Here is a 15,832-nt window from a genome sequence, read left to right on the forward strand (position 1 = left end):
CGCAGTTACAGCAACACTGCAATCAACATATACATATTGTTGTATGAAGATTGATATTTTTGTTACTAAACAAGCTGCAGTTTGTGAAAATCATCTCTGCCTGCTTCTGTCTTCCTTCCATGTTTCTGTAGTGAGGTTAACTTGAGATTCATAGCTTCAATATTTTTCCTAGCTGCTAACTGCTGCCTCCAACTTTGTCTCCCCCTTATTAATTACATTTTAAAAACTGTTAGAACAACATTATTTAGGTTGCAAATTTAAGCACTTGAAACTTAGGAAATGTTAGATTTATGGTTGCCCATGCAAACTAATTTGTCCCTTTTGTGCATATGAATTATGCTGCTGTCTTAAATTACATAATCATATACTATCTTTTCTACAGGAAAATCAGAGGAAATCTCAAAGATGATTTCATTTAAAAAGGAAAAAGATAAAAACGAATTCCATTACGTCAGTGGGTCCCCAAACTGGCACGCCACCCTAGGGAGGCATGGAGGAATGTTTGGGAGAGAGGGGCCAGTGCCCACAGGGAGTAGGGATGGAACACCATGCTTCCAGCCCTGCTCTGCCGCCAATGCCATTCAGCCCCCATTCCTGCTCCACCTCCAGACCGCAGCTCTGCCCTCATTCTCTCCCTGCCCCCAACCCCAGCTCCTGCCCCACTTCCATCTTTGGCCCAAACTCCGCTGCTGAGGTAGCCTTGGCTGCGCAATAAGGGTGTGTGGGGGGGGGGGGAAAAGCACACGAACAGATTCTATTAATGGGGGGGGCATGACTGGAAAAGTTTGCACACCACAGCATTATGTACAACTATACCAAATACCCCACCCCCCCAACAAATCATGCATCATTGGTAGGTGAACAGTGTGAAAGCATGGACTGATTCCAATATAGCTGCTCTGCAATTACTGAGATAGGGGCACTTCTTAGAGAAGTTGTCCGAGTCCTAGTAGAATGGGCTCCACCCAGCATGGGTAGATGTAATCTAGCTACCTCATAGCATGTTTTAATACAATTAGACATTCCTATTTAGACAACCTTTGGGTGGACACTGCTTGACCTTTAACCCTTTCTGCACATGCTACAAACAGTTTGAGAGCTCCCCCAAAGGGTCTCATTCTATAAAGGTATTATGAAAGAGCCCTAAATGTGTCAAGGGTGTGCACTTTGTCTTCCCTCTGGAGGCTTATGGAAGAAAACTGGGAATCGGGAGGGGGGAGGGGAAATCAGTTGATTCAGATAAAAATCTGAAACAAATCTTTGGTCAGAACTCAGCATGCTGCTTAAGCATTATCTTATCTCTGTGAAATATGGCATGAGGTGGACCAGCCATAAGGGCTGGAATTTCCCCTGCCCTTCAAAGTCTGCATAGATAGATGGTATAAAGAGTAAATTGTCAGAGGCTTAAAACCAACTAAAACTGTGCTGAGGTTCTAAGATGGAGGGAGCTCCCTAACGGGGGGCAACACATTAATGAGGCTCTTGAGGAATCTTAGGGTTGGCAAAATGTGGTATGACTTGAAAAGTGGGATGTATTGATATTGCTTCTAAATATTTTCTTATGGAGCTGATAGTCCAGAATATCAGGAAATCAGTTTCTAAGGTGACATTGTGCTGCCTAAATAGAAAGATGAGAAATGCACTGGACTTGGATCCTGGACTCAGACCTTCCCTTCCCAACCCCCCTTAAACAGAATGTTGATATTTCTCATTCTGATCTGTAGCAAACAGGCCCAATCCTGGTTATCCCCACCTATGGAAGATGGCCTGCAGGGCAGAGTGCTTGACAGTCTACTTGTAGTTGTCTAAGAATTTCCTACTGATATTCTATAAGTCTGGTAGATGCAGAACCACTGATAAGATTTAGTGACAAAGGCACCAGTTCCCAAGATGAACAGTTAGTTTGCAGAGCAGAGATAGAAATGCTGTGAACTTAGGCATTTGGCTAAGTTCTAGGACATTTATGTGGAAGTGAGTCTCTTCACTCCAGAAACCTTGGGTCTGAAAGTGGTCTACCCCTAACTTTGAGGTATCTGTCCCCAGCATTTTGGAAGATAGAGGTGAAAAAGTGGTATTTGTTACACACCCAGCAATGATGAGAGGAATTCTAGTAAGACCTGAACTCTCATGTCCATGTGATCATAGAACCATAAGGTTAGAAGGGACCACAAGGGTCATCTAGTCTAACCCCCTGCCAAGATGTAGGATTCGTTGGGTCTAAACCATTCAAGACAGATGGCTATCCTGCATTTTGAAAACCTCCAGTGAAGGAGCTTCCACAACCTCCCAGCTCAGTCTGTTCCATCGTCCTATTGTTCTTACAGTTAGGAAGTTTTTCCTGAGATTGAATTCAAATCTGCTCTGCTGTAGTTTGAACCCACTGCATCTTGTCCTGCTGTCTATGGCAAGAGAGAACAACTTTTCTCCATCTTTTTTATGGCAGCCTTTCAAATATTTGAAGACCGCTACCATGTCCCGTTCCCCCCACCCCTTAATCTCTTTTCCCAAACTAAGCATACCCAGTTCCTTCAGGGTCCCTCTTTGCTCATATGGCGTACATTCCATCCCTTTGATCATCTTTGTCACTTGCCTCTGGATCCTTTCCAGTTTCTCTACATCCTTGCTATACATTGTTGACCAAAATTGGACACAGTACTCCAGATGAAGCCTAACCAGTGCTCAGTAGAGTTGTACTATCACCCTTCCCTGATTTGCATGCTATGCCTCTGTTAATGCAACCTAAAATTACATTTGCTTTTTTTGCAACAGTATCACATTGTTGACTCAAGTTGAGGTTGTGATCCATCACAACTCCCAGATCCTTGTCAGCAGTGCTGGTGCCAAGCCAGTTAGCCCCCATTCTGTATTTGTGCATTTGGTTTTTCTTCCTTAAGCATAGTACCTCACATTTGTATTTATTAAATTACATTTTGCTGATGTCTGTTGTATAGATACAAAGATTTGCATGGCGCATAGGTGAAGTCTGGCATACTGCGGGCACGTTTAGTCTTGAGGAAAAAAAGGCTAGGGGAAGACCTACTAAATCTTCAAATACGGTAAGGGCTGTTAAAAAGAGGACAGTGATCCAATTAGTCCACTAAAGGTAGGTAGGACAAGTAATCAGTTTAAACTGCAGCAAGGTTAGATATTAGAAAGTTTTTCCTAATATCTAACCTAAATCTAACTATAATATGGAATATGTTACCAAGGGAGGTTGTGGAATCCTCTTATTAGAGGTTTTTAAGAACAAGTTAGACAAACATGCCAGAGATAGTCTAGGTATACTTGGACCTGCCTCAGCACAGGGGGGACGGACTACATGATCTATCGAGGTCCCTTCCAGCACTACACATCTATAAGTGCAGGAAGTTATATGACGCAGGAGCGAGACACATAGGGTATGTCTACACTACGAAATTAGGTCGAATTTATAGAAGCCGGTTTTATAGAAATCGGTTGTATACAGCCGATTGTGTGTCTCCCCACATAAAATGCTCTAAGTGCATTAAGTCGGTGGACCGCATCCACAGTACCGAGGCAAGCGTCGACTTCCGGAGCGTTGCACTGTGGGTAGCTATCCCACAGTTCCCGCAGTCTCCGCCGCCCATTGGAATTCTAGGTTGAGATCCCAATGCTTGAATGATGCAAAACAGTGTCGCGGGGGGTTCTGGGTACATGTCGTCAAGCACCTCCCTCTCCGTCAGAGCAACGGCAGACAATCAATTCGCGCCTTTTTACCTGGGTTACCTGTGCAGACAACATACCACGCCAAGCATGGAGCCCGCTCAGCTCAGCTCACTATCACCATATGTCCTCTGGGTGCCGGCAGACATGGTACTGCATTGCTACACAGCAGCAGCTAATTGCCTTTTGGGAGTAGACGGTGCAGTATGACTGGTAGCCTTCATCGGCTATCTGGTGGCTGGCAGACGTGGGGCTGCATTGCACACAGCAGCAGCCCCTTGCCTTTTGGTAGAAGATGGTATACTATGACTGATATCCGTTGTTGTCGTACTGCAGTGGCTGTCAATCATGGGCACCTGGGCAGTCTCGACGATGATGGCTATCAGTCGTAGTATGCTATTTTCTGCCAAGCACCCAGAAGATGCCGAGGGCTATCAGTCATGCTGCACTGTCGTCTGCCAGCTTAAGATGTAAAAAATAGATTTGTTCTGTATTCATTTGCTTCCCCCTCCCTCCGTGAAATCAACGGCCTGCTAAACCCAGGGTTTTGAGTTCAATCTTGGTGGGCGGGGGGGGGGGGGCATGCTGTGTGACAGTGTGTTTCTCCCTGATGCACGGCCACCTTTGTTGATTTTAATTCCCTGTACCTGTACGCCATGTCGTCACTCGCCCCTCCCTCCCTCCGTCAGATACTAGTTTCGCGCTTTTTTCAGACCAGACGCCATAGCACTGGGATCATGGAGCCCACTCAGATCACCGCGGCAATTATGAGCACTATGAACACCACGCGCATTGTCCTGGAGTATATGCAGAGCCAGGACATGCCAAAGCAAAACCAGGACCAGCCGAGGAGATTGCAGCGCAGCGGCGAGAGTGATGAGGAAATTGACATGGACATAGACCTCTCACAAGGCACAGGCCCCAGCAATAAAGTCATTGTTACTTCACATTCACGCATTCTTTATTAATTCATCACACAACTAGGGGGATAATTGCCAAGGTAGCCCAGGATGGGTGGGGGAGGAGGGAAGGAAAAGGAGACACTGCAGTTTAAAACTAACTCTTATTGAAGGCCAGCCTTCTGATGCTCAAGCAATCATCTGGGGTGGAGTGACTGGGTGGCCGGAGGCCCCCTCACCGTGTTCTTGGGCGTCTGGGTGAGGAGGCTATGGAACTTGGGGAAGAGGGCTGTTGGTTACACAGGGGCTGTAACAGCGGTCTCTGCTCCTGCTGCCTTTCCTGCAGCTCAACCATACGCTGGAGCATATCAGTTTGATGCTCCAGCAGCCGGAGCATCGACTCTTGCCTTCTGTCTGCAAGCTGACGCCACCTATCATCTTCAGCCCACCACTTGCTCTATTCATCCCGCGATTCAGCCTGCCACCTCTCCTCTCGTTCATACTGTGCTTTTCTGTAGTCTGACATTGACTGCCTCCACGCATTCTGCTGTGCTCTTTCAGCGTGGGAGGACATCTGGAGCTCCGTGAACATGTCATCCCAAGTCTGCCGTTTTCTCCTTCTAATCTTCACTAGCCTCTGTGAAGGAGAAACATTTGCAGCTGGTGGAGGAGAAGGGAGAGGTGATTAAAAAAAGACATTTTAGAGAACAATGGGTACACTCTTTCACGTTAAATTTTGCTGTTCACATTACACAGTACATGTGCTTTTGTTACAAGGTCGCATTTTTCCTCTTATATTGAGGGCCTGCTGGTTTGGTGTGAGAGATCACTCACGCAGTGCCAGGCAACAGATTTCGGCTTGCAGGCAGCCATGGTAAGCCACAGTCTTTTGGCTTTTTTAACCTTCTTAACATGTGGGAATGGTTTCAAACAGTAGCGCCCTCATTTCCCATACCAAGCACCCGTTGGGTTGGCCATTTAAAATGGGTTTGCAATGTAAAAGGAGGGGCTGTGGTTTCCGGATTAATATGCAGCACAAACCCAACTAACCGACCCCTCGCTCCCCCCCCCCACACACACACACACACACTCTCTCAATGGGGAGGATCACTTCACCCCTCCCCTCCACCGCGTGGCTAACAGCGGGGAACATTTCTGTTCAGCAGAGCAGGAAGGGGCACCTCTGAATGTCCCCTTAATAAAATCTCCCCATTTCAACCAGATGACCGTGAATGATATCACTCTCCTGAGGATAACAAAGAGCGATAAGGAATGGATGTTGTCTGCATGCCAGCAAACACCGGGACCATACGCTGCCATGCTTTGTTATGCAATGATTCCAGACTACGTGCTACTGGCCTGGCGTGGTAAAGTGTCCTACCATGGCAGACAGAATAAGGCAGCCCTCCCCAGAAACCTTTTGCAAAGGCTTTGGGAGTACATGAAGGACAGCTTTCCGGAGATGTCCCTGGAGAATTTCTGCTCCATCCCCATACACATTAACAGACTTTTCCAGTAGCTGTACTGGCTGCGATTGCCAGGGCAAATTAATCATTCATCATTAAACACGCTTACTTTTAAACCATGTGTAATATTTACAAAGATACACTCACCAGAGGTGCCCTGTGTGCCCTCAGGGTCTGGGAGCAAGCCTTGGGTGAGTTCGGGGTTACTGGCTCCAGGTCCAGGGTGATAAACATATCCTGGCTGTTGGGGAAACCGGTTTCTCCGCTTCCTTGCTGCTGTGAGCTATCTACATTATCTTCATTCTCCTCTTCCTCATACTCTGAACCCTCTTCCCTGTGTGTTTCTCCAGTGACGGAGTCATAGCACACGGTTGGGGTAGTGGTGCCTGCACCCCCTAGCATGGCATGCAGCTCCGCGTAGAAGCGGCATGTTTGCGGCTCTGCCCCGGACATTCCGTTTGCCTCTCTGGCTTTGTGGTAGGCTTGCCTTAGCTCCTTAATTTTCACGCGGCACTGCTGTGCGTCCCTGTTATGGCCTCTGTCCTTCATGGCCTTGGAGACCTTTTCTAATATTTTGCCATTTTGTTTACTGCTACGGAGTTCAGCTAGCACGGATTCATCTCCCCATATGGCGAGCAGATCCTGTACCTCCGTTCCGTCCACGATGGAGCTCTTTTGCGATCCTGGGATTCCATCATGGTTACCCGTGCTGATGAGCTCTGCGTGGTCACCTGTGCTCTCCCCGCTGGGCAAACAGGAAATGAAATTCAAATGTTTGCGGGGCTTTTCCTGTCTACCTGGTCAGTGCATCTGAGTTGAGAGTGCTGTCCAGAGCGGTCACAATGAAGCACTGTGGGATAGCTCCCGGAGACCAATAATGTCGAATTCCGTCCACACTACCCCAATTCCGACCCGCTAAGGCCGATTTTAATCGCTAATCCCCTTGTTGGTGGAGTAAAGAAACCGGTTTAAAGGGCCCTTTAAGTCGAAAGAAAGGGCTTCGTCATGTGAACGTGTCCAGGCTTAGGTCGACTTTAGCAGCGTTAAATCGAATTAAACTCGTAGTGTAGACCAGGCCATAGTCTTACAGACATTTGTAGTTGAGCCTGCAGCTGGGTTGATATGGTCTGCTATGGTCTCAAATCTCCCCTGTGATAAAGCAAGCTCTTGCTGGTGAAGAAACTTACACAGCTCCTATAAATTCTATTCTTTGGGTTGGCCATCTAGTCTTACAGTAGTACTCATCCCCTATATCCTCCAATGATGTTAGCCTTGATACTCCACTCATCCACTTCTTCTAAAGCAGTCAATTACTTTTTCTACACTGCCTCCTACACATGGAATATCCTCTTAATTATGATTCATCAAGCTGTTCATTCACTTCTGTTCATTAAATTCCCCCTTCAGACAATGAAGGAGGAGTCAACAAGAAATGAGTCAACAAACAAGCAAATGAATTTCCAAAATTAAAGCAACCATGTGATCTTATTGTAACAACTTTGGTCCTTCCTCTACCTAAAATTTGTAACCCCATCTCAACCTCATTCCTTGAATGGCCACAATATTTCAAGAATCCAAGATTTCACTATGAGCTTTTCCTTCATGGCCTGAAACAAATACTGATGAAGCAGGGAGCAGAACTCCAGAGAAGTGGTGCAGAGTTTGGGGTAGACCATTGCTGGAAGAAGCTTAGAATTTGCCAGTACAGAAAACCTCCTCCAGCCTCAATTGGGCAATCAAGAGTAGATCTTTCCATCTCTAATTAATCCTTCAAATCCATCCCAGTCTGTAAATTAGAAATATTTCACCACAATTTTCAACCCTCCATTTACAGGATGGTGGATTAAAAGACCAAAATTGGCTTCTTTGGTCTCTAAAATTACATGGCTATATGGATATAAATGTTATTTGATGTGATTATTCTGAAATGTGTTACTGGGAACTACATCAAGACCATAAAGTATCCACGTCTCAGATACCATCAATAACTAGCACTGATTTTGTTAGTATCATGAAGCCAGCAACCAAAGGAGCACACTGACTAAACTCCTATCACTCCAGGGGTGGTGTATCCAGTTTATGAATGAGGCTTCTTGGTCGGACAATGTAAAGAAGCTTGCCGTTGGTGCTGCTTTGTAGTATCTGTACTGTGAATAAACCAAGGAGCTCAGTTTATTCAGGGAATTCACCAGCACTAAATTCATTAATTAAAATTTTAAACAGCCAAAGTCTGCTTCTGCCTTGCCATTTTTCCAGTCTCTTCACACTCCCTCATTCTCTCATCTCCCACATTTTATACTGAATCAGGTGCAGTTTCTGCTTACAATACCATGCTAGGGCTTTGCTGCACCTCCAACGCCTCCATTTCATGGTGTACCTTAGCTAAGTGAGAGGGGGCTATTTATATCTGCACAATAAAAGTACACTTTTGGGGCATCTCAGTTAAGGTATGCCAAATCTCCTGAGTAGTAGTCTAATCAAAGAAACAGATTATCTCATTTATTTATCAAATTCAAAACTTAATGTCTTGCAATTTAAGAAAAGAACAAAAGGAATTACACAATTGCTATGTCAAAAGGGAAACTTAACTCCGGACACTCGACTTGGCAGGCAAATGAAGGAAGAACAGCTTTTCAAATATTTCAAGTATTTAAGTATTTGTGATTTTAAAAAAAGTCTCCACAGATTTTCTTACCGATTCAAAATCTTATTTTTTTTTTTAAACAAAACTTCTAATATTTCAGAAATTAGATTCAAAACCAGATTCAATGTACCAAGTTAGTATTGTTTAAAAATACAAAAAATAATCTGTTCAGCTAAATGATGCAAGAGGTCAGGATACTTCACGAGTCAAATAAGAAGAAAATGTAACATGTTAATTCAGTTTTTTTGCTGTTTTTAAGAATCTAAAACTGTGTTTGATAAAAGGCAAATGTCTGCAACAGAGCACAGGAAGCTTTGCTCTCTGTCCCAAGCAAATACTAAAGAATGATGAAGAGTTAATGAGACCAAGAACAGCAGATAATATGAAAGTGGCTGTGTTTTCTATAAGCTGTAAATGAAATTTTTTTGTATAATTCTACAGAAACGGAGAACCTGGGTGTATTAGAAGCTTCAGGAGGTAACTAGAATGGTACAAACATACACCACCTTCCACTACAAGGAGGAGTATTCCGTCAGCCAAACAAAAGGAATAGTACACAATCAGCATCTGTTTCACATAACTGTTTGGCTGCTGAAAGAAGAAATCTAAAAAAAAAAAGTATGAGTTTTAACAGTCAGTCCTTAAAGTATTTCAAACAAAACTTCACTGTGCTCAGGCAACTGGACAAGGCTTGCAATTTTCCAAAGGCTAAGATTGCAAGGCAATTTTTAAATTAATTAATTGAGTACATCACAAATTAAAATCTAAACGGAACTTTTCCCTTTTGATTGACATGCTGCAATGAATAGTGAACCTTTGAAGACTGATTCCTTTCAGCCTCTCCAGATTCTCAACATCAACTGCCCAGACAAGACTGCTATAGTACAGAAAACAAAACTCAGCCACAACATATTAGTGTTTGGGAGGGTGGTGGGGAGATCTTACAAAACTAACCTAATACAGGCCCCTCTTCCTCAACATCAACAGCAGAAATTCCAGAACAAAGTTTAGGAGAGAAAGAGAAGTTACAAAAAATAAACTGGTAAGACTTATTTATGTACACTGTTTATACCAATACAGAAATGATGTAGTCTACTATATATAGCAGTTCTCCTCCACATACACAAACAGAGGAAGGGGAAAAATATCAGTGGCCAACACTGCCTGACAGGATCAACACGCTGATGCACTGCAATCAAGTCAAAGGTGTTGCAGTCCTCACGGTGCTTCTACAGAAAATATAAACATATGTAACAGCTGCCCTGCATCTCTTTCCAAGTGAGGTCTTCACTTTTCAGCCCTCCCAAAAGCCCCACCTCCTCTTAAGAATCTTTACCCTTATGCAACAGAAAACATCCCTCCCACTTCAAAAAATATTAAAAATACCCAACCATCAGGCTAGGCACTGGAGGCCTTGAGTCTAAATCAATATCTAGCTACCTGCCATCTAGCTTTAACTGACTACGTTTAGACTCCAAAATTGGCCCCAAAGTGACTTTACTTTGTGACATTGGGAAAGAATTGCACAGCTGAATAGAACTTAGATGTCACTCAGGCACCATGGTGACAAGTACAATATAAATGCATAGACAAATGTGTCATAATTAAGGCTACAATTCTGTCACAAAGGTCACTGATTCCATGACTTTCCAGGACCTCTGACTTTTTCTGGGCCAGCCGAACAGTGGTCTCTGGCCCGCCAGAGCAGCGGCTGGGGTTGGGTCAGCTGCAAGCCCTGGCAGCGCTCTGTTTGTCCCTTCTCTGACACTCTCCACCCCCAGGAGAGTTATGGTTATTTTTAGTAAAAGTCAGGGACAGGTCGCAGGCTTCTCTGAATTTTTCTATATTGCCCACGACCTGTCTGTGACTTTTACTAAATATAACCATGACAAAATCTTAGCCTTAGTCATAATCCCTGTGCTATGGAGGTTGCAGCCTCCCTTTTGGAACAGATGACCAATGGATGACTATCAGTGTCTGCAACAGGGGTGGGCAAACTTTTTGGCCCATGGGCCACATCTGGGTATAGAAATTGTATGGCGGGCCATAAACGCTCACAAAGTTGGGGTTGGGGTGTGGGAGAGGGTGAGGGCTCCAGCCGGGGCTGTGGGCTCTACGGTGGGGCTGAGGATGGGAGGTGTTTGGGGTGCAGAAGGGTGTGCCGGGCAAGGACCGAGCAGTTCAGAGGGTGGGGGGGTGGAGATCAGGGCTAGAGCAAGGAGTTGGGGTGCCAGGGGGTGGCTCAGGGGTGCAGGCTCTGGGCAGCGCTTACCTCAAGCAGCTCCCAGGAGCAGCAGCGGCATGTCCCCCCACTCCTGCTCCTATACGGAAGCGTGGCCAGGCGGCTCTGCTGCGCACTGCCCTGTCTGCAGGCACTGCCCCTGCAACTCCCATTAGCCACGGTTCCCGGCCAATAGGAGCTGCGGGGGCAGCACTTGGGGCAGAGGCTGCCCCTGTGCGTAGGAGCCAAAGGGAGACATGCTGCTGCTTCCGGGAGCCGTGCCGAGCAGCCCCCAACCCTGCTCCCCGGCTGGAGCAGGGCAAGCCCCAAACCCCACTCCCCAGAGTTAGCTCGAGTGATGGATTAAAACGGCTGGCGGGCCGGATGCACCCCATGGGCCATAGTTTGCCCACCCCTGCTCTACAACCTTTGGGAGCTACTTTAAGTTTAATACATGTTTATCTCAGAGCTTCCTCAACAGTAAGTTAAACTAGAAAGGAACCATGGATCTGATTTTGTCCACTGAAAGACTTCCCTCTAGAGCTTATCTAATTTTTCCATTACAGTATTTAAGACAAGTAAGTTTAAGCCTTGTTGAAAGATTAATCCCAAAAAGGCAATTTGCTACTGTATTTATGTAGCTATGGGAGGGAAGGAGAGGGGGGAGGGAGATACACAGACTATAAGTAGGTTCCTTAAGCAGAAGCTCAGGGGAAAGACTAGATTTTTTTCCCCCCCCAACAGAAAAATCTTCTCATTTCATTTTATTAATACAGCTGTCTGTTGGCTAGCCAAGCCATCGCCTTTGAAGTTTGTTAGTCAAACTGACCCTGTAATAGACAAAAAACTAGGGAGATAAACATTTTTAAAAATGTACAACCAAAGTTGGCAGGGGGATTAGTGGGCAAATAACTTACCTGAATCAAACAACTATTGTTTTTTTAATTGACTGGATTTCAAGTCATCTGTGTCCTCTTAATCCTTTGGAAATTGGCTACTCCTGAAGTGTTTTACACCTAAAGGAGAGGACCATTTCTAGAGTAGAGGCTCAAATGTAGTGGCTCTGCAGCGAATGATTCCTCTTACACATCATCTGTGATGCAGGTAGCCAGTAAGGTGGATAAGAAAGTACCTTTCATCCGTGTTGTCACTCTAGCAAAGCTACAATTTGGCTCTAAATTTATTACATTTATATAATGTACACTCATCTTTAGGGTTCTAGAGATTAGAAGACATACCATGCAGTATAATCCAATTTATTTTATGAATCTGTTGCATATTCCTCAAGTTGTGATGCTTTGATATAATCCAATTTATAAATGAATTTCAGTCACCATTTTTCATTGCTCTGACATTTAAAATATTTATGTGACAAAACAAGCAGAAATCTTAAAATATTCCAGGGCCTCTATCTTTTACCAACTCCCTATGTAGTGTGTCTATAGTGAAGTAATCAATTCATTGTGTTCTGCTGTAGGGCTTAGATACTGTACCTTTATACAGTGAAATAAAAGTAAAATACCGATCAGATATGCAAGTGATTAAAGTGTTATACCTCCAAGTTCTTTTACATTCAAGACGGCATTCTGGAATGGCACTGCTTTTATGCTAAAACCTAAAATTAGAAACAAAAAGTGTTAGTAACTTATTTGGTAAGGTATTTTAAAATAGACTGTATCCATTAAAACTATTACGTTCACTGTGGTTTTAGATAGGCTACTGAGTCACATTAAATATAGATTGGACAGAAGCAAATCAATGAATACAAGTAGACCTATAAGGAGGGCCCTACCAAATCCACGGTCCATTTTGGTTAATTTCAGTCACAGGATTTTAAAAATTGTAAATTTTATAGTTTCAGATATTTAAATCTGAAATTTCACCCTATTGTAACCATGGGGGTCCCAAGCCAAAAGGTGGTCGGAGGGAAAGGGGGTCTCAGTATTGCCATCCTTACTTCTGCGCTACTGCCTTCAGAGTTGGGCAGCCTGAGGGCAGCTGCTGGCTAGGTGCCCATCTCTGAAGGCAGCACCACTGCCAGCAGCAGTGCAGAAGTAAGGGTGGCAATACCATACCAAGACACCCTCAATGCTGCACTGCTGCTGGCGGCGGCGATGCCGCCTTCTGAGCCAAGCTCCCACCCAGCAGATGCAAAGCTTCCTGCAGCCAGGGAGGTTCCCAGAGGTGGGTCTGACCTGGCCCTGGGAGCAGCCTGTGCAGGGAAAGAGGAAATCCAGTCCCTCCCCAGCCCATCCGGAACTAGTAACTGGAGTCTGGTGCAAAGTAGAAACCCCTGGTCGCGGCACCCCCAGCCCCACCTCTCCCCAGCTCCAGGTCCAGCACTTGGGACTTAAAGGGACTTTGGGTTGGCTGTAGGAGAGGGGCAGGGGGTTACCACGGTGACCCCTGACCACAGGGCCCTGGGCAGTTGCCCAGTCGCCCACCTGTAAGGTTGGCCCTACTCCCCCCACAAAAAGTGATGACCTCCCCATACCATGCCACCCTCACTTCTGTGCGCTGCTGGTGGCAGCACTACCTTCAGAGCTGGGCTCCTGGCCAGCAGGTGCTGCTCTCCGGGCACGCAGTTCTATGAAATCAGGTTTCCCCTACAATAGCCAGAGTTCACAGGGGAGATCAGATTTCAGTGTCTGATGCACATTTTTCAAGGCAGTGAATTTGGTAGGGCCCTACCTATAAGGTTGTCAACATAACCTTTCTATAAATAGGAATTTATTAGCTTAACCACAGAAACTCCATTCTGCTAATAACTTGTGCAACAAAGCATTCCCCCATCTTCCACATTCGTACTTAACTTAAAAGTGATGTGGGAATGGAAGTCCAAAAAATAGAAATTGATAGAATGTGTATGTTTTTTGGCAATCCCCATTAAAAAATTTTTACTGAAACTGAAGTTTTGCATTATCATTAATAATATTAGATAACCATTCTTAGATTTAACACAGAAAGACTAGGAAAATAAACTGAACTGCATATGTTGTTTTACTTAAAGTATGCTTTTCTTGGTCAATCTTAATATTAAGGTTGATAAAGGGTTAATAAATTATGTAGTAGACATTACAACCCTGTTTCAGACATGAGTAGTATGTACTCTAGACGGTTACAAACACTTCAGTAGGTATTACGTACATTTATAAGCCATTAATATAACCAACCCATTGACTGATTGGACTAAAATCTGTAATAATTTATTAACCTTTTATTAAAATATTGATTAATAATTTATTAGCCCTTTATAAACTATAAAGGGAACAAGATCCCAGATGCATAGGAAGAAGCACTGCACCTGAAGCTGCTCATGACAATCTGCTGCCCTAAGCCAAACTTCAGTGTACTGAACCCCTCCTATCCCCTAGAACAGAGGCTCTGAATTAGGGAGGGGAAGGAGTGCACAGCCAGCTTTCCGATGGTTTGGTGGTTATGGTGGAAATGGTGGTGGAACCTGAGGCGTGGCCCCACCATTCGCTCTGGTTTGGCCTGGTCAAGTTTGAATGAGTGGCATTGCAACCCAGCATACTAGGTCCCAAGCACCAGTCTGGTTAGGCCCAGCTGCCCCTGGCACCTAGGCAGAAATTGCTGATCGAGGCAGTTGCCTAGTTTGCCTATAGCATCCTCTGACCCCTGGTTAATAAGGGGCAAGAAAGGCCAGGTGGCTCCTTGCAGGGGAGGCTGACTAGGCCCCCTTAACACAGCATAATGAATGGGTGTCTCCCCTAGCAAGGGGGGCACAGTGGGGGACAGAGGGGCTGCCTGAGCTCTCACCCCACTGCAGAGCAAGTGCACGTATGATGGGAGGAAGGCTGTCCAGTGTGACAGCTCGTATGGCAGCACCCTCTACTCACAGAGTTGTGTGGTCCCTCTTACAAGGGGGAGGGTGGATGGGTGGACTCTCACCACCATAGAGCTGTGAGAGGCAAGAAGAAGAATAGGAGAGATAAAGGGACATTCCCAGTTTGGAATTTCTTACAGGGATTCCCCAAGTCCTAGAGTCCAGACACTAAGGGGTACAGCATTCTATAAGCTTTGCAGAGGTTTGGGACCAGGTTGCAACAGAGCAATGGCAGGCAGAATGTTACAAACCAAACACCTCTGATCCATCTCGCAGAAGGAACTTAGGTATGAGGAAACAGACCATTGAGAAAGTTCCCTCTGCGAGGGGGGCATATGTATAGTGAGCATCTCTGTAGTTAACAGAAATTGGGGAAACTAAGGCACAGGTCAGGGCAGCTGCAGCCAATACTCCAGTCGAAACGAACAAAATTTAGAAAAACTGAGGCACAGCTCAGGGTGTGTCTGAAGCCAAGATTCCAGCATAAATTGAGGACCAAACACTGGGGAAAAAAGGTCCAGGTCAGGGTTGTTATGGCCCAGGTCCCAGCAGATATTGAGAACCAAATGTGGGGAAACTGAGGCATGGCACAGGGTGGCTGTGGCCAAGATTCCAGTGGAAACTGGATCACAACCCAATGTTGCTGCAGCTAAACCACAGCCAACTGGGGAAACAGGCACAGTATCCAAGCTACATGTGCAGCAATTGGGAGGCTGCGATTTAAGACAAAGGACTTTTACAGAGAGTGGCCCTGGATTTTGGGGTACACCTCAGGCAAGGACCCTGACATGCAACACAGACTGAGGCAGGGACAACGCCCGCCTTCCCACCCATGGAATTAGAGTAGAATTGGGTTTCTTTAAGATCTACTATGGGCATTATGCTAGTAACCCTTTCTCCTTGGGGGCTGGGAAGGAATTTTTCCCTCATCACCAGACAGGCCAAGGTAGAGAGGGTTTCTTCACCTCCCACACAGCAGGTCAGGGAGGTTAGGTTAATATGGCAGATATCCAGTGCAAGTACTTGTTACGGAAGGGACACTGTGATTGGATCAAGTGGATTGGAAGGGGA

At 45.3% G+C, this 15,832-nt stretch overlaps 1 protein-coding gene across 3 annotated transcripts in view; it reads right to left on the reverse strand.

Annotated features, from left to right (window-relative positions):
- ARL15 (ADP ribosylation factor like GTPase 15) overlaps window positions 1-15,832 on the reverse strand; it is a 316,757-nt gene that overhangs the window by 170,180 nt on the left and 130,745 nt on the right. For 2 of the 3 annotated variants that reach the window (XM_034773247.1, XM_034773248.1), the window contains exon 3: window positions 12,470-12,529. The exons of the other annotated variant lie outside the window; for it this stretch is intronic. In XM_034773247.1, the coding sequence (XP_034629138.1) occupies window positions 12,470-12,529 (60 nt within the window). The remainder of the gene's footprint in view (window positions 1-12,469; window positions 12,530-15,832) is intronic. 3 annotated transcript variants of the gene reach the window in all.

The sequence above is a fragment of the Trachemys scripta genome, chromosome 6 (assembly GCF_013100865.1).
Source record: "Trachemys scripta elegans isolate TJP31775 chromosome 6, CAS_Tse_1.0, whole genome shotgun sequence".
Lineage (NCBI taxonomy): Eukaryota > Metazoa > Chordata > Testudines > Emydidae > Trachemys > Trachemys scripta.